General features: G+C 33.0%; 2 protein-coding genes across 7 annotated transcripts; both read left to right on the forward strand.

Moving 5' to 3' along the window:
• Positions 1-266: 266 nt before the first annotated feature.
• On the forward strand, positions 267-10,511 carry LOC123203534 (ubinuclein-1-like). 5 transcript variants are annotated; one of them, XM_044619927.1, is made up of 13 exons: positions 267-818; positions 1,310-1,396; positions 1,568-1,657; positions 1,787-1,863; positions 2,950-3,520; positions 3,736-3,835; positions 3,939-4,048; positions 4,197-4,283; positions 4,577-4,702; positions 5,030-5,164; positions 5,298-5,345; positions 5,929-6,030; positions 9,850-10,511. In XM_044619927.1, exons 1-13 carry the CDS (start codon positions 564-566, stop codon positions 10,231-10,233), a joined length of 2,172 nt encoding a protein of 723 aa, XP_044475862.1. In that variant the 5' UTR covers positions 267-563; the 3' UTR covers positions 10,234-10,511. The 5 variants fall into 5 exon arrangements, with proteins under 5 accessions (XP_044475862.1, XP_044475860.1, XP_044475861.1 ...); XM_044619925.1 differs by having other exon boundaries at positions 4,200-4,283; positions 9,766-10,511; XM_044619926.1 differs by having other exon boundaries at positions 2,953-3,520; positions 9,766-10,511.
• Positions 10,512-13,125: 2,614 nt separating this feature from the next.
• LOC123202617 (DNA topoisomerase 2-binding protein 1-A-like) lies at positions 13,126-20,905 on the forward strand. Of its 2 annotated transcripts, XM_044618577.1 has the most exons (17): positions 13,127-13,448; positions 13,527-13,569; positions 13,854-13,975; positions 14,582-14,689; positions 14,884-15,028; positions 15,711-15,802; positions 16,366-16,459; positions 16,569-17,061; positions 17,273-17,415; positions 17,598-17,962; positions 18,374-18,541; positions 18,763-19,053; positions 19,169-19,648; positions 19,734-19,778; positions 19,854-19,939; positions 20,145-20,235; positions 20,442-20,905. In XM_044618577.1, exons 1-17 carry the CDS (start codon positions 13,269-13,271, stop codon positions 20,517-20,519), a joined length of 3,024 nt encoding a protein of 1,007 aa, XP_044474512.1. In that variant the 5' UTR covers positions 13,127-13,268; the 3' UTR covers positions 20,520-20,905. The 2 variants fall into 2 exon arrangements, with proteins under 2 accessions (XP_044474514.1, XP_044474512.1); XM_044618579.1 differs by lacking the exon at positions 19,734-19,778 and having other exon boundaries at positions 13,126-13,448; positions 19,830-19,939.
• Positions 20,906-23,286: the final 2,381 nt, after the last annotated feature.

A 23,286-nucleotide genomic window follows, 5' to 3' on the forward strand; every position in this document is an offset into this window, starting at 1 on the left:
CTGCACGCACCCACGCACCTTATACGTACCTACGCACCTTGTATGCACCCATATAAGTTGCTAAAAATCACATAATAAGTCAGAAAGGGTACTTTTGGAATTAAAAATAAATTTGCTTATAAAAGTAAAATCACTATACGTTTACCTAAAAAGATTTATGCAGAAAATTTTTTATCAATTTTAATTAATATCCCAAATAACACAGTTAATTTTTTAAAAAATTAGGCATATGAAACTCACTTGCGTCTGTGAGTCGAGTGGACTATTCCTCCGGTTTGGACCCTTAGCTCCGGCCCGTTGTGTTCCCTCTTAAAAATTTTCTCGGCAAAGAAAACGCAAGAAAAAATTCAATGAGAAAATCAAATCTCAGTCAAAATTAAAATTAAAAAAAGCGAAAAAAAAAAACACCAAAAACCCTGAGGAAAACGTTTCGCAATCCCGCGCAATGTTGCTCTCCAATTGAAACCCTCACTGTCTCACGAATCTCAAATCAATACTTCTCGAATTCTGAATATTAGAAAATTCCCTAGAATTACGATTCTTTCAACGGGACCGAACTGTTGATGGAGGAAGATAAGCCTGGCGGCGGCGGCTATGGAGTTGCCGGTGGCGAATCGTCGTCGAAGCCGATGTCTTCGTTTCTGAAATCAGGAGACCGACAAGTGTTTGCGGTGGAGCTCCGACCCGGAGAGACCACGTATGTATCCTGGAAGAAGCTCGTGAAAGACGCTAACAAAGCCAATAATATCGGATCGTCAAAATCAGTACCCGACCCGCAACCTGTACTTCGCCCCAACCTTGAGTCTCGCATAGCTCCTGTAAGTCCTTCATGTATAATTAATTAAATTATTAATGCGTATGGTTAATATATTACAGTTTACGTGAATTTAACATATTCAGTGTTTGATAGATTCTATGACGTGTTCATCCCCAGAGAATGTACTATGATTTTTTAGTTTGTTAGAGCACTGAGCATGGAATTCTGTGTTAATTTTGTGAATTTGGGTGAATTTTAAATTAGCAGTGTAGCATTGACTGTTTACAATTACAACGTTGCTAAGTTATCAAAAGGGAAAACAGAAACGGGATCAATGATTCCTATATTTGACAATTATATTGGTGTGGGGGATCTTTGGGGTTGGGGATGCTGGGTAAAGCTTGTATATTTTCTGCTTGTGATTTTGTGGTGTATGCTAAAGATAGATGAGTTGAGAACTCGGTTATTCATGTGTAATATTTATGTATAGAGTTTCTTTGTGCTGTTTTTGCGGTATGAATGAAATTATTTGTTCTGGATGAATGCATATAGGGACAAGCAGAGGAGGACAAAGGGAAAGATGAGCCTGTTCCAAATCGTTTCAGTGCTGTTATTGAGAAGATTGAACGTCTTTACATGGTATCTTATATTGCAGTTGGCAATTATACAGTTGCTTTATTGGCTTGACTCACTATTAGCAACAGTGTGTTAATGGATGATTGAGTTAACGGGCAAACTTTTCTTGTGCATCTGAGCATTATTATTTTCATATGGAATTACATGTGCTAATTTAACCAGAATACTTCTCAGGGTAAGGATAGTAGTGATGAAGAACTAAATGATACTCCTGATGATGATCAGTATGATACAGAAGACTCCTTTATTGATGATGCTGAGCTGGTTGGTATCTCTATCTTTTAGTTGTATTTTTGGAGTTTATTTTTATGTTTTTGCTGCTGAGATTGATGGTTTTCTTTAACATGAAGCCTTCTCTGTCCATATAATGTTCCCTTTTTACTTGTCATGCAGGATGAATATTTTGAGGTTGATAATTCAGCAATAAAACATGATGGATTCTTTGTTAACAGAGGAAAGTTGGAGCGTGTGTGAGTTTTCTCCTTGACCTTTATACTAGTACATCTGTGGACTCAAGTCACTTTAGTTGACCGTATAGCAGTTTTTCTCTGTTTCTTTCTGTCTTTTATTTATTTATTTATTCTGTTTAAGGCCTGAAAAATATTCCTAGGTAGAAAATGTATATAGCCTTTGGCTTACCATAAATCTAGGTTTTGATATATATACAATACAAGCTTGGCCAATTTCATGTTCTTTCCTTTTTAGTGTGAGCTGAAGTTCTTTAAGAGGTTAACCATCAAATCTCTTCATTGTGAGAATTAGCTCTTTTTTTTTTTTTCTGATATTGTGAATGTGAAAAAAGTAGTTAAATAGTTGTGGCGTTATAGCACTTGATAAATTAGGGAGGGAATAGGCCATGTTTATTAGACGTGTATTGTATAAGGTGCACAATATTTTTGACGAGGCAAATGACTCTTGAGAACTTAAAAAGACTCTATAGCACCCCAACCTTAAATGCTTGGTTGCTAGAAAGTTCACAATTTCAATTTGTTCATTCAAAACTTAATTTATTTTTGGCTGGGATGTTGAGAATTTGTAATCCTAGAACATCCTTTAGGTTTAAAAATCTTAGAACAGTTTAAGAGCTTGTATATCAGAAAATGCAGTGCTTTGATGAAAATGATGAAGAAATGCTAGACAACTAGTTGTACAGATATCAGCTTTGATGATTACAAAAATGAAAGGAGCTTGAGGCTTGCCTTATGGTTTAATTTGTGATCTGCAAGGAAAATATGTGGATCAGGCTTTGGAGAAGGGTACAAGGAGGAAAGGTGTATACACTGGGTTTCATCTTAAAAATCAAGTTTATCAGATGTAACGTTACCTGAGATAGGTGACTTATGACTCTTTTGGGGGAATTTCAGTGGGTTACTAGTTCAAGGGTTAATAGTGTCAATGTTTGTGATTACTTAGCTTTTGTAGTCTTTCACCCTGAGCATCAACATTGAAGGTGTTTTGTATCTATTTTATAATTAGGACAAGTTGCATAAACATATGCTAATCTAATTGAAAAGTTTGATTTTACTTTATTGATTTCTTTTATTTCCTTTCTCCAGCAGTGAACCTTCTGTCATACCCAACCAGCAACCAAAGAAAAGGCAAAGAAAAGATCTGTCCAAGGGTCTTGGTGAGAGTGACGATGGTTATGTGTCAAATAAACATGCAAAAGTGAATAAAACAACTGCTGGGAAAAACTTTTCTGCTCAAAATTTGGCTGTGACAAGTGAAAACTATGGGGATGCCAAAGGCCAGAATCAGTTGAATGTTTCTGTAATTCCTTCCAAAAAGAAAAGTGCTGATGCTAAAATGACCTTGGATCCTTCATCTCTGAAAATTTCAAATGGCAGTGCTTCTGTTTCTCTGGCAGAAGCAAAAGATACTGAAAGGCAGAAGACAGGAGTTATTCCAGCAAAGAATGTCAGTAGCAAATTAAAAGATGTCAGTGGACCTTCTGATGTTTCGCATCAGAAATACAATGATCATAGTGCTCATTTACAATCAAAATCCCAATCTGGAAAATTATTGCGTAATGTTGATGAGCCAGAACCATCTGTTCGGCAAAGAGGAAAAAATGGCAATCATGAACTGTCAACATTTAATGTTTCAGAGGGCAAGTATCAAACAACAGTGAGTATTTTTCTTTTTTTTTTTTTTGATAGTTTTATGGGAGAATGGACATCTAGCTTTATGCAAAATAAAAGGTGACACCGCAAATGTTGGTCAAATTATAAAATTTCTGGCTATTTTTTTTGGAAATAAATGTGACTGAATTTTGTTTGTTTTACCATATAATACAATATTCCCATGTTGATATTTTTTTGTTTTTATCTAATATTATGCAGAAAGTTTCTCACATTCACAAAAAGGATGCCTCGAGTGCAAGGCCCAAAAGTTCAATGCTTGAAAGGGCGATCAGGGAGTTAGAGAAGATGGTCGCAGAATGTAAGTTTTGAAATTCTTGCTAACTTTCTATGTTACAGATGATTATTCAGGGAAGTTCCTCTTGAATAAAATTTGAAAATTGTTCTTTGTGTAAATGTTACAGCGAGGCCACCTGCTATGGAAAACCAAGAAGCTGATACCTCATCCCAAGCAATTAAAAGAAGATTACCTGGAGAAATAAAGCTAAAGCTTGCCAAAGTTGCCAGACTAGCAGTAATGGAGAAAATCTATAAAATCTAATTATTTGTTCCTTGATTCTATGTTCCACAAAAATAGTATTCATCCTACTTTTATGTTTATTTTCTTGTGTTCTTTCAACCTTGGTGTCTCTATAGTGATAAAAATATGTAAAAATTTGCAGCAGGCAAGCCAAGGGAAGGTATCCAAAGAGTTGATTAATCGCCTAATGAGTATCCTTGGACACTTAATACAGCTCAGAACACTTAAGGTACTCTATATACAGACAAATAATGAAATGAATCTTGTAACTGTTGCACCATTTTATAATTGCAGTCTCAGCCCTTGTTTATATATCAAAGATATGCCATTAATTGCCTTTCACCGTTGTTTCTTCTGATTACAACTAAGGGTTTTTGCAATTCAATAATTTATTGCCAATTGTATAATACTAGGTTTTCATAATTGTTTCAAATATGTGCTTTTATCAAATTGGGTTTGCTTCTTAATAAATAATATACTCAACCACTATTGTTGATGAGGCATTTTGTTGTTTTCCTGCAGAGAAACTTAAAAATCATGATTAGTATGGGTTTGTTAGCAAAGCAGGAGAAAGATGATAGGTTTCAACAGATAAAGAAGGAAGTTGTTGAGATGATAAAAGAGCGAGTCCTGTCTTTGGAGTCCAAGGTAGGGTTTGGTTAAATTGTTCTGTCTTTTGGTTGGGCTTTCTGGTCTGTGGTTTTTTGGTGTTATGTTTTATTTGCTGGTTAAGTTAAACTATGAATATATAATAAATAAAGCCATATTGGTTCTCTCTTTTCTTGCTTGGCCTTGCTTTCCAATTATTTTTGACTCTTTCTTTTGTTAAGCTCAAGGTCACTGTGTTCTTTGCTTGCTGAATGTAGTTTTTTCTTTCGTTTATTGCAGTACTTAATTGTTCTGATGTGCTAAGTTTGCAGTTCAATAAGTTAAGATCTTTGCTCAATTAACATGAAAGGCACAATTGATTTTCAGGCATTTGAGCATCAAGCTGGATCTTCAGATGATTTTCAGGAAATTGGTGAAGAGCATGGAGTTCGTAAAAGGAAATTTAGCATGGATACTGCCTTGGAGGACAAGATTTGTGATCTCTATGACCTTTATGTTGATGTACAGCAGCCTTTCTTGAAAAAATTTCTTTATAATTTCTTGAAAATTGATTCCTATTGGGGGAGAATCTTGTTTTGCTTTTTTTTTTTTTTTTTTTTAAATTATCTGTAATTATATTTTTTAATTGTTATAGGGGCTGGATGAAGATGCAGGTCCACAAATTAGAAAGCTCTATGTGGAGGTTGTTCACTTCTCCTTATTGTTCTTACTCTAAGTTAGTTTTGTGATATCAATTTGCTGCTTCTTGTATATTCAATGTAAAAAATATATTGTTTAAGCTTGCATTATATATCATTTAGAACTACCCAAATCATCATTTTTAGTTTCTTTTTTTACGGTTTCTGTATGGTCTATCTTATTCACATCAGTGTTCAATGTTTTTCGAAATTTGTTGATCACTTATTAGAACATATCTTTTGAATTTAGTATTGTGCAAATCATCTTTCTTTTTCTCTTTTTGGGGTCAACCACTCTCCATCAATCTCCTTTCTATCACTTTTTAACTTCTAGAAGTTTATTGTTACAGTTTTCCAGAGCGGTTGAAGTTGTTATTCTTTAGAGTTTCTTTTATTTTTGCTCATATAATCATTTGCTTGAATTTCTGTCTTTCTAACGGTGTGATGTTGTCCCAAGTTTAATTATTGATTGTTATTATTTCCATTTTGTTATGTGCTCTTTTTTGAGTTGATATATTTGCAATTCAATGATTGTCTTCCATTTCATGCATATTGATACGTATTCCTTTCTGTGAGAATGTGACACAGCTTGCACATTTGTGGCCAAATGGTTTAATGGACAACCATGGGATTAAACGCGCTATTTGTAGAGCAAAGGAGAGAAGAAGGGAAATGTACAACAGACACAGGGTATGTGAATTCTTCCTACCCACTTTCTATCCTTGTGTGCATGCACTAACACAGCTACTCTTTTATAAGTTGGAGGTACTTTTGGCAGCACAATGTAATTTTTCTTGCATGTATATGGCATAGTGAGATCTGATGGGTGATGGCCTAATCATTTGCATCTATTTTGGGCTTTGGTTTTTATAATAGCCTAAATCAAATATAATACAGACCTCACACATATATTTTGTAGCCTCCCAATCAACCAAAAACTGCTCAAAATATCTAAATAACAATATGTTAGGACTTAATAAATAATAATAATAAATAAAATATATTTGGATTAGGATAATATATTTGATTTAATTATAAGATTTTATAATAGGATATTTGATTTGATTAGGTAAATATTTGATTTGATTTAAATAATATTTGAGTTGATTAGGATAAATATTTGATTTGATTTAGATAATATTTGAATTTAAAATTTAAAATATAGGAAGTATAAATATGAGTGATTGAAGGAGAGAAAAGGGGAAAAGAAAAATAAAAACATTGTTAATTTGGTATTTGGGTAACCTTTGGCTAATTTGGGAGGGAAAAGACACTTCTAATTGTCTTTGGGAGGAGTTGACATCTCTGTTGTCAACACTATTTTATTAATATTAATAATATTTGAGTTGGATTCCTATCAAAGTGGTATCAGAGCATCGATTCTGAGGATAGAAAAAGTCGATGTCATCAAGGACGATGATGGATGATGGTGGATTGTTCGACGATTAACACAGTGGAAAATTCGAGAAAAGATGACGAATGGAGTTTGTCCTCATTGTATAAACAAAGAGGACTCAAACCATGATTGTAAATGTAAGTCATGGGCTATTTTCATGGTGGAAGAAGACGATCTGGATGATGATGGGATTCTAATTGTATTCGAAGATGACATAAAAAGGAAAGAATCTGCATTGGTTGATTCTAGTTTCCTAGAGCAAAATCCGACATTATTTGAAGACGACAAGGAAAATGGACATTTGAATGAAGGAATTGCAGAATCTAGCAAGAGCCTACCGTTGGAAAACCTCTTTTCACTTGAATGTTTGATTCAAATGGAGACTGAAGAGAAAAAACTGCAAGAGAAAGAACATGAAAATGAATGGAGAAGATTTGAAGAAATGAATGGAGGAGAAAATGAAAAAAATATGGGAGAAGGGATGGAAGAAGACAATAAGATCAAAGTCCAACTAGCATCGTCATTATTTGAGGAAGAATACGAAGAGATTAAGGCTCAACCACCATCGTCATTATCTAAAAAAGTCATAAAAAAAGAGATGATTGAGGAGGAAGATGATGTGATCAAGATTGAATTTGGAGTGCTTGACATATTTTTGATGGTGAATGATGTTGAACTTGATGAGACATATGCGTCGGTGCTTAGGACAAATGATGTTAGTATGAGGTGTTTAGCAATGGCGAACAACCTTAAACAACAACTGGACTAATAACAAAATGACAGGAATTTTTTCAAATTGGGTTGGAAGAGCTGTAAAAAAAAAAAAAATCCCCACCTTGAGGATAAGGTGGTTTTTGAGGGGCAGGTAATGTTAGGACTTAATAAATAATAATAATAAATAAAATATATTTGGATTAGGATAATATATTTGATTTAATTAGGTAAATATTTGATATTATTTAGATAATATTTGAGTTTATTAAGATAAATATTTGATTTGATCTAGATAATATTTGAATTTAAAATTTAAAATATAGGAAGTATAAATATGAGTGATTGAAGGAGAGAAAAGGGGAAAAGAAAAAGAAAAACATTGTTAATTTGGTATTTGGGTAACGTTTGGCTAATTTGGGAGGGGAGAGACACCTCTAATTGTCTTTGGGAGGAGTCGACACCTCTGTTGTTAACACTATTTTATTAATATTAATAATATTGGAGTTGAGTTCCTATCAAAGTGGTATCAGAACATCAATTTTGAGGATGGAAAAAGTCGATCTCATCAAGGATGATGGTGGATTGTTCGACGATTAACACAGTGGAAAATCCGAGAAATGATGACAAATAGAATTTGTCCTCGTTGTGAAGACAAAGAGGACTCATTGTAAACGTAAGTCATGGGCCATTTTCATGGTGGACGAAGACGATTTGGATGATTATGAGATTCTAATCGTATTCGAAGACGACATAAAAAGGAAAAAATCTGTATTGGTTGATTCCAGCGTCCTAGAGCGAAATCTGGCATTATCTGAAGACGACAAGGAAAATGGACACTTGAATGAAGGAATCGCATAATCTAGCAAGATCCCGCCGTTGGAAAACCTCTCTTCACTTGAATGTTTGATTCAAATAGAGACTAAAGAGAAAAAACTGCAAGAGAAAAAACATGAAAATGAATGGAGAAGATTTGAAGAAATGAATGGAGGAGAAAATGAAAAAAATATGGGAGAAGGGATGGAAGAAGACAATAAGATCAAAGTCTAACCAGCATCGCCATTATTTGAGGAAGAATACGAAGAGATTGAGGCTCAACCACCATCGTCATTATCTAAAGAAGTCATAAAAAGAGAGATGATTGAGGAGGAAGATTATGTGATCAAGACTGAATTTGGAATGCTTGACACATTCTTGATGGTGAATGATGTTGAACTTGACGAGACATATGCGTCGGTGCTTAGGACAAATGATGTTAGTATGATGTGTTTAACAATGGCGAACAACATGAAGTTGACATTCTCGACCTTAAACAACAACTGAATTAAAAACAATATGACAAGAACTTTTTCAAATTGGGTTGGAAGAGCAGTAAAAAAAAAAATATATATCCCCATCTTGAGGACAAGGTAGTTTTTGAGGGGCAGGTAATGTTAGGATTTAATAAATAATAATAATAAATACAACATATTTGGATTAGGATAATATATTTTATTTAATTATAAGATTTTATAATAGGATATTTGATTTGATTTAGATAATATTTGAATTTAAAATTTAAAATATAGGAAGTATAAATATGAGTGATTGAAGGAGAGAAAAGGGGAAAAGAAAAAGAAAAACATTGTTAATTTGGTATTTGGGTAACCTTTGGCTAATTTGGGAGGGGAAAAACACCTCTAATTGCCTTTGGGAGGAGTTGACATCTCTGTTGTCAACACTATTTTATTAATATTAATAATATTTGAGTTGGGTTCCTATCACAATATTATTTTCTCCTCTCCTCAATCCAACCCCTCCTATACGTTCTCTTTATATCCTAAATTTCAATATACTTGACCTTGCAAACCTGGCTTTTTTTATATAAATCTAAGACTTAAGCACAAGGTCATGGCTCTGTGCTGGTTAGGATAATGAACGAATGAGAAAGAAGCTCAGAGTAACTGCTTTTCTTATATGGTGCAAGTGATGTGGCCATCTTTTCTGTGTATCAAATTAAAATTATAACATTAGAAAAGCTTGTCATATATGTAAAGGTGAAAAGGCATGCTGTACTCCCTTTGACAGAGATCAATAGTAGGGTTTAGATTTTAGTCCGATGGAGTTGGGATGCTAGGTTCGCTTGTTTGCTTCAATATTATGGAGATACCATATTTATGGATTGCTCTTTAAGTTGTATAAACCTGTTTTGATAACATGGTGGACTAGTTGTTTATAGGTGCCAAGACTTTATGGATTTCTCATCATTCCTTTTTCTAGGGGTTGCTTCATATCTATTGATGTTTGATTCTTATCTTAATTTGCTAATTTCTTCCAAGGATCGGGAGAAAATTAAGAGGAAAAAAATGTTGACACCTAAAACAGAGGTAGGCGTTCAAATTGAGACGGGTGTGATTGTGCAGCCACAGTATACAAGAGAGAGATTGGGCTCTGATTCAGGTGGTCATGGTCTAGCTGCATCTGGCAAACCAAATTCTAATACAACAGCAGCTTCCATGAGGACACCCAGTCCATCAGCCAGTGGGGACAGGCTAAAACAAGAGAAATTGAAGGGAAGTTCAAGCAATTCTATGGATGAAGTGAAAACGGCGGATGGTATGATGACAAGTATAAAGAAAAAGGTAAAGAGGAAGGCAGAACTGGATTTGGATGGCACACCAGTGCACCCGGAAAAATTACCTGTCCAACAAAGCGATGAAAGACACAAGTCGCAAAAACTGTCTGCAGGTCTTCCCCAGAAAACAAACCTGCAGTCAACTGCACCAAATTTCGAACAGTCAAGCTGACATAGTTTAGGAAATTCACACCACAAATTGTGTAACAGGCTTTTCTTCCTTTTTCTACGGGTTCTTCATTCCGGCCAACCATTGTTGCCATTATCAGTTACCATTTTTGTAATTAAATGATGCCGCATGGCACCATCTTCATTAGAGGTACAGTGTAATAGGAGAAACTAGAAAGCTTTAGTTTGTGTATCATCATCACCATGGCTTGAAACCAAAACATCAGCATTATTTATTTTTCTAGCCTTTGGTGGTAAATTAATGTGGCGCTTTTTCCTGAATCCTCAAACTTTGCCTAGGCGGGAGGGTTTTGCCTGAGGAGTAGTGTTATATGCATAATTTTATGTACAAATATGAATTTGTCATTATATGATTAGATAATTAAAAATTAAAAATTAAATAATATCTAATCATATAATGATATATCATTATTTGTGTATAAAATTATATATAAAAATTGTAAACTATGAAGTAACTCAAATCAAATAATTAATGCCAGTGATACAGTAAAATTGTGGCTAAAATACACTATCAATGAAGAGTTTTTTTTTTTTTTTTTCTAATGTTAAGAATGAATTTTTTAATCAAGAAATCCTAAATAATTGTTCCATCTAAGGTTATAAAAATTAGATCAAATTGATTGATTTAATCAGTTAAACCATTAATTGTTAACTAAATTAATTGAATCATATATAAAATTAGATTTGATTCAATCAATATAAAACATTGATTTTTTTTTTTTAAAATTTGTTTTAAAAAGTTGAATCAAGATTTTATTTATTTATATTGAATATATATACTATTAAATTAAACATATTTTAATATTAAATAATTTAAATTATATATTTAATCATAAATTATATAAATTTTTTTTATCAATAGACGTAATAACCAATTAAATTAGAACGTGTCCTTTATTAAATAGGCATTCGATCCTATCATAAAGCCATAACTTCTTGAGTTGAAGTAGTAATTCATTTCTCAGTACAATGGAAAAGAAAGTTGAAAAAGAACAGAGGTTTTCTTCTTGTGGTCGTCTTTAATTATTATTTTCACGAAAAATATGGATATTATTTAAAATATTAAACATTTAAGGGATTTATTTAAAAAAAAAAAAACTCAATTAACTATAATTTTGATCTTATTTTTCTTGGTAATAAAAACTGGATCAAGAAAAAGGTCAGAAAACCTATTGGCAGGATCCCTGTTTTAGGTGACCAATTTGTTCCCGTCTTGTCTATGATAGGTAAATAAAGAAAAGACGAGGCCAATATGACCAATAGTGGCAAGACCTATCACAAAAAATTATACACACTGAGACCATCTTAGTCCTAATAATCAGTGTTCTTTTAGCTCTCAAATTGAACACAAGATCAGGGAACCATACTGTACTAAGAACTTTTTAGCATGACTATAAATTTAGCATCAAAGGGTACCTGTCATCGAAAAATTCATGTACTCAGCAGCATGACCTATTGTCTACCACTCATTGTTTTGGGATAATAATTAAAATAACTATTTTATCTTTAAAAAGGAAAATCATGGGATTTGATGATGGTTGAATAGGTTGCCCAACCAGTGAAACACCCGATTAACTAATTTTTTAAAAATAAATTGATTAATTGATTGTTTAACTGATACTAATTACCCAACTAACATTTTTACTGTTAAAATTGTTAAAAAATTTTATATTTTTATCTTATTTCAATCTTGGATAAGTGGGTGAATTTTATATTTCGATTAGGTGAGTTTATATTTTGGTTAGATAAGTTTTGGTTGAGTGAATAGACAATCTAAAAGTATTTTAAATATTTTATATTTTTAATTTTATATTATATATATATATATATATATATATATATATATATATATATATATATATATATATATATATATATATATATATATAAACACACAAACAAAAAAAATATTTTAATTAATATTCCCATTGTTTTTATAGATAATATCTAGAAGTTAATTACACATCAAATCATCTGATTCAAGAAGCTTTTCAAAAGATGCTCTTTTGATTGTGGTGAAGCAAATTGAAAAAAATGATTTGATCAAAGATAATACATAACCACACAGAGGTTTTGTGGATTGAAAATTTACAATGACTTCATATTCGTATAAAATGTTTACATTTCCGCCATACATACATGAAGAAAAATTACAATAACCACACTTTGCGGAAAATGCTTATACTTACTTATTTTAGTATACGAGATTATACATGAATCACTCACTAGAGGTTACATTACATGAACTCTGCCTTGCATTTCACATAGAAAAGTTACTATAATCTCCATTTTGCTTGCACTTATTCTTTACATGTAGATAGTATGATTTTGGCCAAAAATGAAGTATCCAAAGTTTTATCTTCAACGGACGAAAATTTGTTGCGCCGGTGGGAGATCCGTGAGAGATCCGAATTTCTTTTGAATTTTAACAGTAAATCCGTGGGAAATGTGAGGTTTATATATAAGAGCAGTTTTGTTATTTCCTAAATTGAGGACATTTTTGCTTAATTCTTAGAGTTTTATGTAATTTTGCTTAACACCCCTTAGTTTTAGGCATTTATTATAATTTCCTTTATTAAAATAATATTGTTTTGCCTATTATTAAATAAAACAATATCATTTTATCAATAAATTATTAATTCGAATTATAAATCTGAATCACAAATCAAATCTTAGATTCGAACCTAAACTTAAACCAAACTTGGATCGATCTCAAACTGAACTCGAACTCTCTTTAATTTTGATTTGATAAACTCGAATTAAATTTAAATATAACTATTTTTAATTTGAACTAAACTCAAATAAAAAAAGTATTTGAACATGACACGAGTTCGCACCTTTGGGAAATATGATTAATACAATTCCCGCCTTTTATTTACCCACCCAAATTTCCCCTTTAAAAACCCTAACTAGGACATATATTTCTTTCAAAAATTTCACTCCATCATTGTGTGATCCTTAATTGCTATGAAAAAATTAATTAATTAACACTAGTAGTGCAATTGATTGTGAAGAAACATGCTGAAACCAAAGCCATTCAAGGGAGCGAGTGTGTTCATGTCACGCAACCTGGTGGCGCCGGAGATATTCGACGCTCTTCTGGACGCGCTGAAGCTCAACGGAGCTGAGGTCTTTCTCTGCTGCGACCCCTCTCGTACCGGCCCCAGCGATTTCCATGTTATCTCCTCTTCCGATCACGTAACCAACTCCCAACATTTCCAGTTCACTGTCCCTTTTATTGGACTTTTAATTATTCACTTTAATCTGTCTTCGCAGGAGAAATTTGAAGATCTTAGAGCCAAGGGATGTAATTTGTTAGGTTCGTGTTCTGATTTTAGTTATTAGTGTATAATAGTGGAATAGTTTTGTATTAGAAGTTGATTTCCTGATTTGTTGTCCGCAATATGTTAAGACTAGGCGAATAAAATTACTCATGATTAAAAGTGGAATTCAAAATTGTTTGTCAAAATTTTAAACTGAAGATTTAGCCTCTTCCTAGGTGTTCAATTGCAATACTTCCATCAGAAAGTTATTATTTTACTATTTATCTTTTGGCTGGTAAAGGTGGTTTTTGAATCTGATACACATGTGCATTGTTGGCAGGTCCTCAATGTGTGCTTTCTTGTGCCAAAGAAAATAGAGCGCTTCCAAAACAAGGTTTCACTTGTTGCCTTGCAATGGATGGTGTCAAAGTACTTGCCTCCGGTTTTGATATGGATGAAAAGGCATGCTTTTCTGCTACATCTACCTTTGATAATTTTGACCTGATGGCAGAGCCTTTTCTTACTCCTCTTTGTTTACTGTAACAAGTATTTTAGTTTCATTAGGATTGCTCTGATGAGAATTTATTATATTTGAATAGTGATTCTGATTTGATCAGGATACAGTGTCTACTGTCAGAAATTGGCTTGCAGTTCTTGTAAGCTCAAATGGCAATTACTGTTTGAAGAGGTGGACAATTTTTTGGAGCTATGTGCTGTCTTATTTGGGTGCAATTGGGGCTTTAGAAATTACTACTTTTTTTATTGAGATTTTTGAAGATTGCTTAGTCTTGTTCTTTTGCCTCTCCTTCTAGTCTCCTCCAGACTGCCTATCTACTTTCTCTTGCTTGGCCAAAAAAATAGAAGAATAACTATCTGACCTATACAATAATTCTTTTATAATGGTAATTATCTAGGATGGTTCAGAATTTTAGAACACTATTTCTATATTTTTTTGCTTTGAATTTTAAGAATTTTTTTATCTGCATCACTTCTCGTTTCCTGCTGTAACTTCCTAAGCTGCATTCTGTAAATATATATGATTTTTCGACTGCTTGTCGCTTGTTGCAGGTTAAGATAGAAAAGTTGGTCACAGCAATGGGGGGAGTATTGCAGACTAAAGCATCATTGGATGTTAACTTTGTCATTGTAAAGAATGTTTTAGCTGCAAAGTACAAGGTCTGGTACCTAAAGACTGCTCTAAGTTTAAACCTTAAAAAACTGTATTTCTTGTAAATGAGCCATGACTCTATCTTCTGTTTAACTGTAATGAATACTTTAGATTGAAGGTATTATAACATAGTAGTCAGCGGTGTTATATCAATTAATTAGATACAATCTCTCTTCTTTTTAATAATCTTCTCTTTGTGCAGTGGGCTTTAAACACTCTAAAGAAACCAATTGTTACCATCAATTGGTTATCTCAATGCTGGAATGAGCACCGTGTTGTTCCTCAGGAGTCGTACAGGGTTCTTCCTTTTTCTGGTTTGATGATATGTGTTACCAGAATTCCTGCAGGTTATTGTATTAGTTTATTTTAATTTGCTTACTGTAAACAGTATTTTTTGTTTTAGCCAAAATGATAGGTGTTTTTTTTTTGTGTGTGTGTTGAATGCTAATTGTTATAAATCTAAGTCCTCTAGCATTATTAATTATGGTCTTTAATATATTTGAGTTCCAAGTGTTCAAATGACTTTAGTCAATTTAAGTTAGATACCCAATATTTTATGTACCCTTTCTTTTTTTTCCCCCCAAGGTGGGACTTACATTTTCCAGCATTCCCCCTCTAGTGCAACTGGATTATCAGTTGACACTTGTCATTCATGGGGTGACCCATCTAAACTTAGATTTGACTCTTCTTGGTTTAACTTGTAATAGGGTTTTAGTTCTTATTGGTTAGCTTATGGGTTCACCCGAATTTTTTTAAACCAAGGGTTTAACTTCTTTCATACTAGCCCACTATGCTAAAATGGGTCTTGGATCAACGACAATTGGGCCTTTATAGCTCTAGTACCATGTTAGAAATATAAGTCCTGTAGTGTTATTAATTATGGGCTTTCACATATTTGGGCCCCAATTGTTAAGATGACTTATGTCAATCTAATTTGGATACCCAATATATCATGTACCTTTTTGTGTTTCTTTTTTTTTCCCAATGTGGAACTTACATATACCAACACTAACATGCATATTATTTCAGATAAGCGGAAGGAGATTGAAAAACTTATCATACAGAGCGGAGGCAAATATTCTCCTGAGCTGACGAAGAAATGCACACACTTAATTTGTGATATATCCTTTTTGTTATTCTTTTGGAGGAAAATGATGTATGGAAACTTGCACATCTTCATTCTTATCTTGCTTTTTCATGTGCAGATGTGCCTAGCATGGAAGCTTTATCACATCTATTTTGATGGACTAGAATCTGCCTTTGTCTTTAAAAACTCTATTTGCATTCAAGTGTGTAAATTATCTGAACTGAGGAAAATCTGGAAATTTTTTCTTTTTCGTTTCTTTTTTTGACGATCTGTGAAAATTATTTTATTGGGAATACGATTTTTCCTGGGTTCCCTCCATATCAGTTTAGGATGAATGTTTCATTGCTGTACGAGTGAGTTTGTTCACAAGATAGATTCAAGTACTTCTGCTTCTGGTTGAATTCAGAAATTTAAATTTTAACTTTTGTAACATTTTGTGATGTTGTTGCATCTTGCATTCCTAAAGGTGACAAATCTGACGCTCATTATATGCCTTGCTTTTTTTTATGCCTTTATGTTTTAAGTTTTTTTCATTACTTCTTTAGTAAGCATCATGCCATTATTCATCCAAAAGTTTTTTTTCTTGACATTCCAAACGCTCCAGAAGGTGACAAATACAAAGTTGCTCAAAGATGGGGCCATATTCATATTGTAAACAGGAAATGGTTTGATCAATCTGTTGCTAGAAGAGGTAATGCTTTATGTTTTCATAGCTCTAAATTCTGGCACTCTTCAATGTTGTAGCATATTAACTCTTCTACATTTTATCTAACCTTGATTTTTTCTCTTTTGCTGAGTAGCATGTCTTAATGAGGAGTCCTACACTGTTCAGGGTGGTTCTATATCTTCCAACAAAAGTGTAAGGAGTTGCTTGACGGTGCAGTGTAAAGAAGACAAGGGTATTGGAAATTCACTACCTTCACTATCATCCATGGCTTCAGATTCAAATGTTCTTTCTGTTCCCAGCACTCGGTTTGAAGATCAAGATCTAGAAGCCACTCTCTCACAGCATACGTCTTCTATTTTTGTGGATGCTTCTGTTTCTAAAGAGGTTGATAGCGATGCCCCAACAGTGCAGACCAAAACTGAATCAAATCCCAATAACTGTGTTGCTGATGATTCTCAGTCTGAAGACAATGACTTATACTTGTCAGAATGTAGAATATCACTTGTTGGTTTTGAAGCTTCTGAAATGCGCAAACTAGTTAATATGGTGCGTAGAGGTGGGGGCTCTCGTTATGTGTCATGCAATAGCAGATTGACGCATATAATAGTTGGAACTCTGTCAGAGGTGTAAGTCTTTCTGGCTTATGCAAAACTATTTTAGTAACCTGTTTCTGAGTTTTTTGGATTCATTTTTTATGGTGCTTAGGGACTAAGGCTTTTTCATGCTTATGATATCAGCTTGGTGATCCTTTTATTAATTTGGTTTTCCTACTGTGTGTATCTTCCATTACAACATTTCACTTTGTCTCATATCTTCCTTTTTTGTACGATTTCCCAGTGAAAAAAGGGAAGTCAGAAGTCTTGCAGCTTTGGGTGTTATTCAAGTGGTTAAAACCTCCTGGCTTGAAGATTGTATCCAAGAAAGGAAAGAAGTTCCTGTACTTCAGAAGCATGTTGCCTATGACTTGTTGCTACCTAAAGGTTTGCTAAATATATACATGAATTGTTGTTTTGTGATAATCTTGAAGTTCTGTTCCTGATGGATGTGTTCTATCACTTCTACTGATTTTATTTAGTGTCGTTGGATTGACATATCTGACCCATTAGCTTACGAGTAGTAAAGTGCATATTCTTTTCTCTGAGTGCTCATTCTGCTTGTATAGATTCTGTCTGGTTCACCAACGAAGCACAAACATGCATGAACAATTTAAATCAAGGTAAAAAACCCTGTGTTCTTCAAAGTACACCAGCTGATCAGATGCTGCAAAGTGTGAATCCTGGAATTGGGATGCCGTTATTGGAGGAAACTAGAGCTGAGAGACCAAAAATCAACTTGAAGAGCGAGAGCTCTTTGGATGTAATGGAAGGATCATCAAGACAGAGCCAACTTCCCACTGTAAAAAATAGAACTAAGAGTGGGCAGAAGATGAAAGAGGATCCCTCTGTTCAAAATCTTCAAAATAGGAAGTCATCAATGGTATTCAGAGGGAAAACATTCTGCTTTTCAGATTCCTTTCCTGAAGATAGGGTAAGATGTTGACTTGCTTATTTTGAGATTGATATGATTTATCCCTGCAATCATAGCCTTAGCGCAATATCTTTTGGAAATCAGAGATATGCCTCTAGGCCTAGAGAACAATGTCAAACTGAACATCTACAGAGAATAACATAGTGAACAATTTCAACAAAAATTCATATATGATGAGTTAGAAAAAAATATCCAATCCAACACACACACACACACACAGACAGATATTATATGTCAAATACCTATTGAAAATCTATGATGTTATGTATGTACTTAATATTATTGATTTTGTAAAGTACCATATCATCATCTTTCATTTTTGGTTGTCTTCAAATCAATGTTTCTAAATTTTTAAAATAAGTCTTTCTTGACTTTTCCAAATATAGTAAGTCCTTTTTTTTAATTTCCCAGAGAGCTGAAATTGTTCAATGGGTGAATCAAGGGGGAGGGGAGGTGCTGAATGATCAGATAAAACATGATGTGCATTTTACTGTTGAATGTCATGGAAGGATAACTGTATGTGTAGATGCTTCTCACACTACATTTGTATCTAGTCATTGGATCCATTCTTGTTTAGAGGTATATACTTCAACTTCTCTTTCTCTAATCTCATAAAATATCCTTTTCTATTGTTATATTGCTGTGTGAATGCTGTTTTCTTCTTAATATTTTTAGTTTTCACCTTAATTACACCTTAAAATTAGTAGACTGAAATTGTTGGTTTGAGTTGAATTATCATGTTTTATGTCGATGCATGCCTATCTTCTTGACTAATGTGAATGAGAACATTGTTATTGAAGGATGGATGCTTGCTGGATGTTGGAAGTCACATTCTCTATTCCCCACTTTCCTGTCAGATTCCTTTGCCCGGGTTTGAAAAATTTCGGTTTTGTGTTTCACAGTATGAGGATAAAGATAGAATGCTATTAAGAAATTTGTGCTTTGTTCTTGGAGCTAAGTTCATTGAGAAATTAACTAAAAAGGTCACCCATTTATTATGCAAGTTTGCCAGTGGACCTAAGTATGAAGCTGCTTGTAGATGGGGGATACTTACAGTTACATCTGAGTGGATTTATGAATGTGTTAGGCAGGTATATTCCTGATTCTCTTTCTTATTATATGTATATTTCCGTGTCCATCCTTATCATCTATGCACATGTTTGTTTGGTTGTTATGTTGAATTATACAATATACACTATTTGGCAGAATGGAGTTGTTTCTCTGGATCCATTTTGTCCAACAGAAGTTACTGCTCATGACCGAGAGGCAGGACTATGCACTGTGAGCCAGTTTCCTACACAAGCTTTTCGAATGGTCTCTACTGACGAACCGTCTCAGCTTACAATTTCATCCCAAGACCAGAGAGCCCTGTCAGCAGAAGCTAGTGGTAGTAAAAATGACAGTACTATTGGTAATAGAAAAGCTAGTGGTAGTAAAAATGACAGTTCTATTGGTAATAGAAATGACAGCCTTCAGGATGCGTCTAAACAATCAAATAATTACAGTAAAAGGGCAAGAATTTCAGAAGATGAGGACCAGAGAGGTCTTCATTCAGTAGTACATCTAAGTGACCCTGTCTCTACTAAGAGTTCTAGTCTGGACAACATATCAAAAGATGACAGGGAAGTTTCTCATGTTCCTGATGTAGCTGCTGTAATTGAGGACATCTTGGAGCAGACTAGTAAGGTAAATACTGATGTTTCCTTTTATTGTTTTCTGTCTGAATTTAGGTTATTGGTTGACTCATTTTCTATCTGCTTTTGGTGTCAAGATTCAAGATCTAAATTTACCAGAGACGACTGGACGCAATAAAAGTGTATCCTAAATTCTGATTGCTCTTTTTTTGTTTTTTTGGTTTTTGCACCAGTTTTCATCCTTTACATATGAACAGCTTTATTCATCTGATTGTTCAGTCCTTGGTCAAAACCATACAGATTCACCCTCTGTCATTGGGTTATCTAGACAGTGGTTAAACAGGTAAAATAAGCTCTTCAGCGTCCTTGTAAGTTCTTGCAGTTCTTTTCAACTTTATGAGTTCTCTCTACATATACTTGTAGATGGCTCTGCAAACTTAACATTCTCCATTATTTAAGAAAGAGATTTCACAGTCTGAGTATACCAGACTTGTGCAGTTTATTCTAATCTTCTTTACTTAAATATGAATTATTTATATTCTTTTCAGGACTGTGAAAAAAGATGATGCTTGCAACCCTTCTGGAGATGTCAATGTAGGCATATATGATGGTTTTAGTGAAACACAAACAGAGTCTCAGGTTTCTGCTCTAACTGTGAAACTTTTTAATTTACTAATGTTACCTTTTAAATTTTAGATAGTTTCTATTTAAGAAGAAACGAAGTTGGTGTTTTCACTTAGTTTAATCTTCTTTCGTTTATATGAAAATTTCTTAGGCTGAAACCAAAAATTTTTTATATTGATGCTTTGATGTAAAAATGGTGTTAATCAGTGTTGCAAATGCAGGTTGTTGGTTATGAAGAAGATTTATCTGGAATGCAGATGCTTATAGACAAAGTTCGAACCCGAAGTAGCATGACTTAAACTGGTAGGTCAGATGAAATTTTTGAGATTTTTGCTGACCAATATGTATGTCAGAGGTTAGATGGTCAGTTAGTTGCTCAAATGTCAGAAGCTCATGATCTTGTTCTTGTGTATCAATTGAAGCTCTTACTCATACAGGTAAGTGTATTTCGTGGGGAAAAGAAGTATGCATGCATTGTGCAAATACCAACCTGTGTGCTGTATTAATAATTTATCTAATCTACACAGCTTGTGAAGCCATGAGCTGCAAAAATTCGTTTTCTGTAAATGTCTAATAGATTAGAAGTTATCTGGTTTTGCGCTGTAAGTAACAAGTTGCGTGAATTTCATTAATTTTTTGTTTATTGGATGATTTATTCTATAGCACCATAAACATTGTTTCAAAGGAAGAAGATGAATAGAACTTTGAACATATCCCCCCACTTATAAATAGATTTGACAATTTTCGATATGATTCGTTAACTTGACATGAATAAAATTAGGTTAGAATTGAGTTTTTGGGTCAATTTTATACAATTTGAAACTAAATTGGATTATGTTTGTATTGACATAAAAGTAATTCAAATTAATTTGAATGTTAGAGAAATATTATTTTAACAGAATTTGTTAGGTACAAATTATAAAAATATTAAATGATAAGCATCATGAGGAGTTAAAATCTATGCATTTTATATATAATTACATTATCATATAGTTTGATAATTTTTTATTTTTATTTAAAAAATTTATATTAGATAGTAAGACTTTTAGAACATAATTTTTTAGACTACACCTATCTGTCCACACTGCACAATCTATAGATTTTGGAATTTATCTTATTTATTGTCCTAGATTGAAACCTTAGTTTGCAGTTGTGGAGTGCATAGATAGCATACCACAACAGAAAAAAGAAAAAAAGAAAAAGAAATAAGAATATAGTGGTAGGACTAATTTGTGTCTCAGACACTTACTAGAAGAAATCATGGTGGAGATAATTGATTTTATTTTCAATGGTTGATAGGTATCGGTATACTTATTACATGCCAGCATCTTCATCAGTATGCTGTGTTTTCTGAAATCTGGGCTTAGGAATCAGAATCCGTATTCATGTTTCTCAACCTGATTGTGCCCTGTTTTCTTATTATTAGTTTAAAGGAGCGTATAATTGTTATCGTTTAGTTAGTTACTTGAAAGTTCATTTTGGGCAACGATGGCATGCAACTAAGTCAAAAGAATAGGGGATTATGTTATGACCTTGAGTGTAAAGTATAAAACTTGAATTTTATATTAAAAGGTGTGAGCTTTTAATATGAAAATTTTATAATATTAAACTCTTCAATCTCAATAGCTAGCATTATAGGTGTGATTCTTTAAGATTTATATTATTTGATATTAGAGTCATCACTAACTGTCCAGTTGCAATCTTATCATACAACTAGTGATGTTGATATTATAGTGTTAACTCACGGTTGACTGTACTCAGGGTTAGCCTTTCATCCCCTAACAAAGAATAGAGAATTAGCACATAGTTAGTCTGCATAGCCGTCGGAACTATGGATTGTGGCTTTGGGCTCTAAATGTAAAAGACTACAGAAAAATTGAAATTACAAAGAGTAAATATTATAATCACCGGCATTGGCTCCCACAAGAAGATTGGGTTGGCACATACACTTAAAATTCCTTTCTTCCTTTGACTACTAAAAACAATAACTGTATGCTCTCATTTACATTATGATAATAGAAATCTAGTCTCACAAACACTTTTTGGATCTGAAATATGATTGATAGAGATAATTGCTTGATTATGTGTACCATTTGTTGTTTATTTTATTGTTTGAGACATGTTGGTTCAGTGAGGAAGTTTCTTAATCAAATATCTTTGTTAAACTTTCTGTCACTGGATTTGTCCAATGAAAAGAATTGACATTTTGAAGATTTAAATTATTTCCAGGTCAATGCCTTTGAGAATTATGTTATACTTATTTCCCTATCTGGGCATACTCCCTGCAGTGTAATTGTTCACTGAGCTGTAATTCAATTCATTATTGGCGGAATGGCATTTTGCCACGCAAGGTCTGATGAAATGTCAAATTCTCAAATATTTAAGTTTTAAAAATTCAAAATTCCATTCTATTTTTTTAAGTAAATTTTGTTTTTTTTTTTAAATAATTATTTTACCCTTTTAATAAAATCACAAAACTGATGTTAATACTTAATTTGATTGTCAAATTATGAATATATTCTTATTGATTTAAAAAATTATCACTTAAATCTTTACAAATGTTAAAACTCTAATTAACATTAAAATATTACATTTTCTATAGTTTTTGGGATATATTAAAATTTTAAAAACACCCCAAACTTTTTTTGAAATTTCAAACCCCTGAAAATTCAATAACACCCAAATATTTTAAAAAAGAGAATGTTATGTGTACGTATTTTTGAGTACACAACTAATGTGTCATAATATGAATGATATTGCTTTATGCTTAATTCAATTTAAGATCATCTAATCACTTGATGATACACATTAAATGCATATTTATTTGTATACTCAAATGAGTACTTATAATTTTATTGTTTAAAAATTATAATTCATCTCCAAAGAGTTGTCATTTTGAAAGAAAACTACAATTAAAAAAATTATACAAAATGACATTTTTACTTGTTGACTTACGGAATTCATTGACAAAAGTGGATATGGGTGGGAATCTTGATTTTTGAAACTCAAGGGTGAGACTTTGTCATTTCTGCAAACCTTGGGTAGGTAATAGTCTTTTGGCCTTAT

This window comes from Mangifera indica, chromosome 19 (genome assembly GCF_011075055.1).
Source record: "Mangifera indica cultivar Alphonso chromosome 19, CATAS_Mindica_2.1, whole genome shotgun sequence".
In the NCBI taxonomy this organism is placed as follows: Eukaryota; Viridiplantae; Streptophyta; class Magnoliopsida; order Sapindales; family Anacardiaceae; genus Mangifera; species Mangifera indica.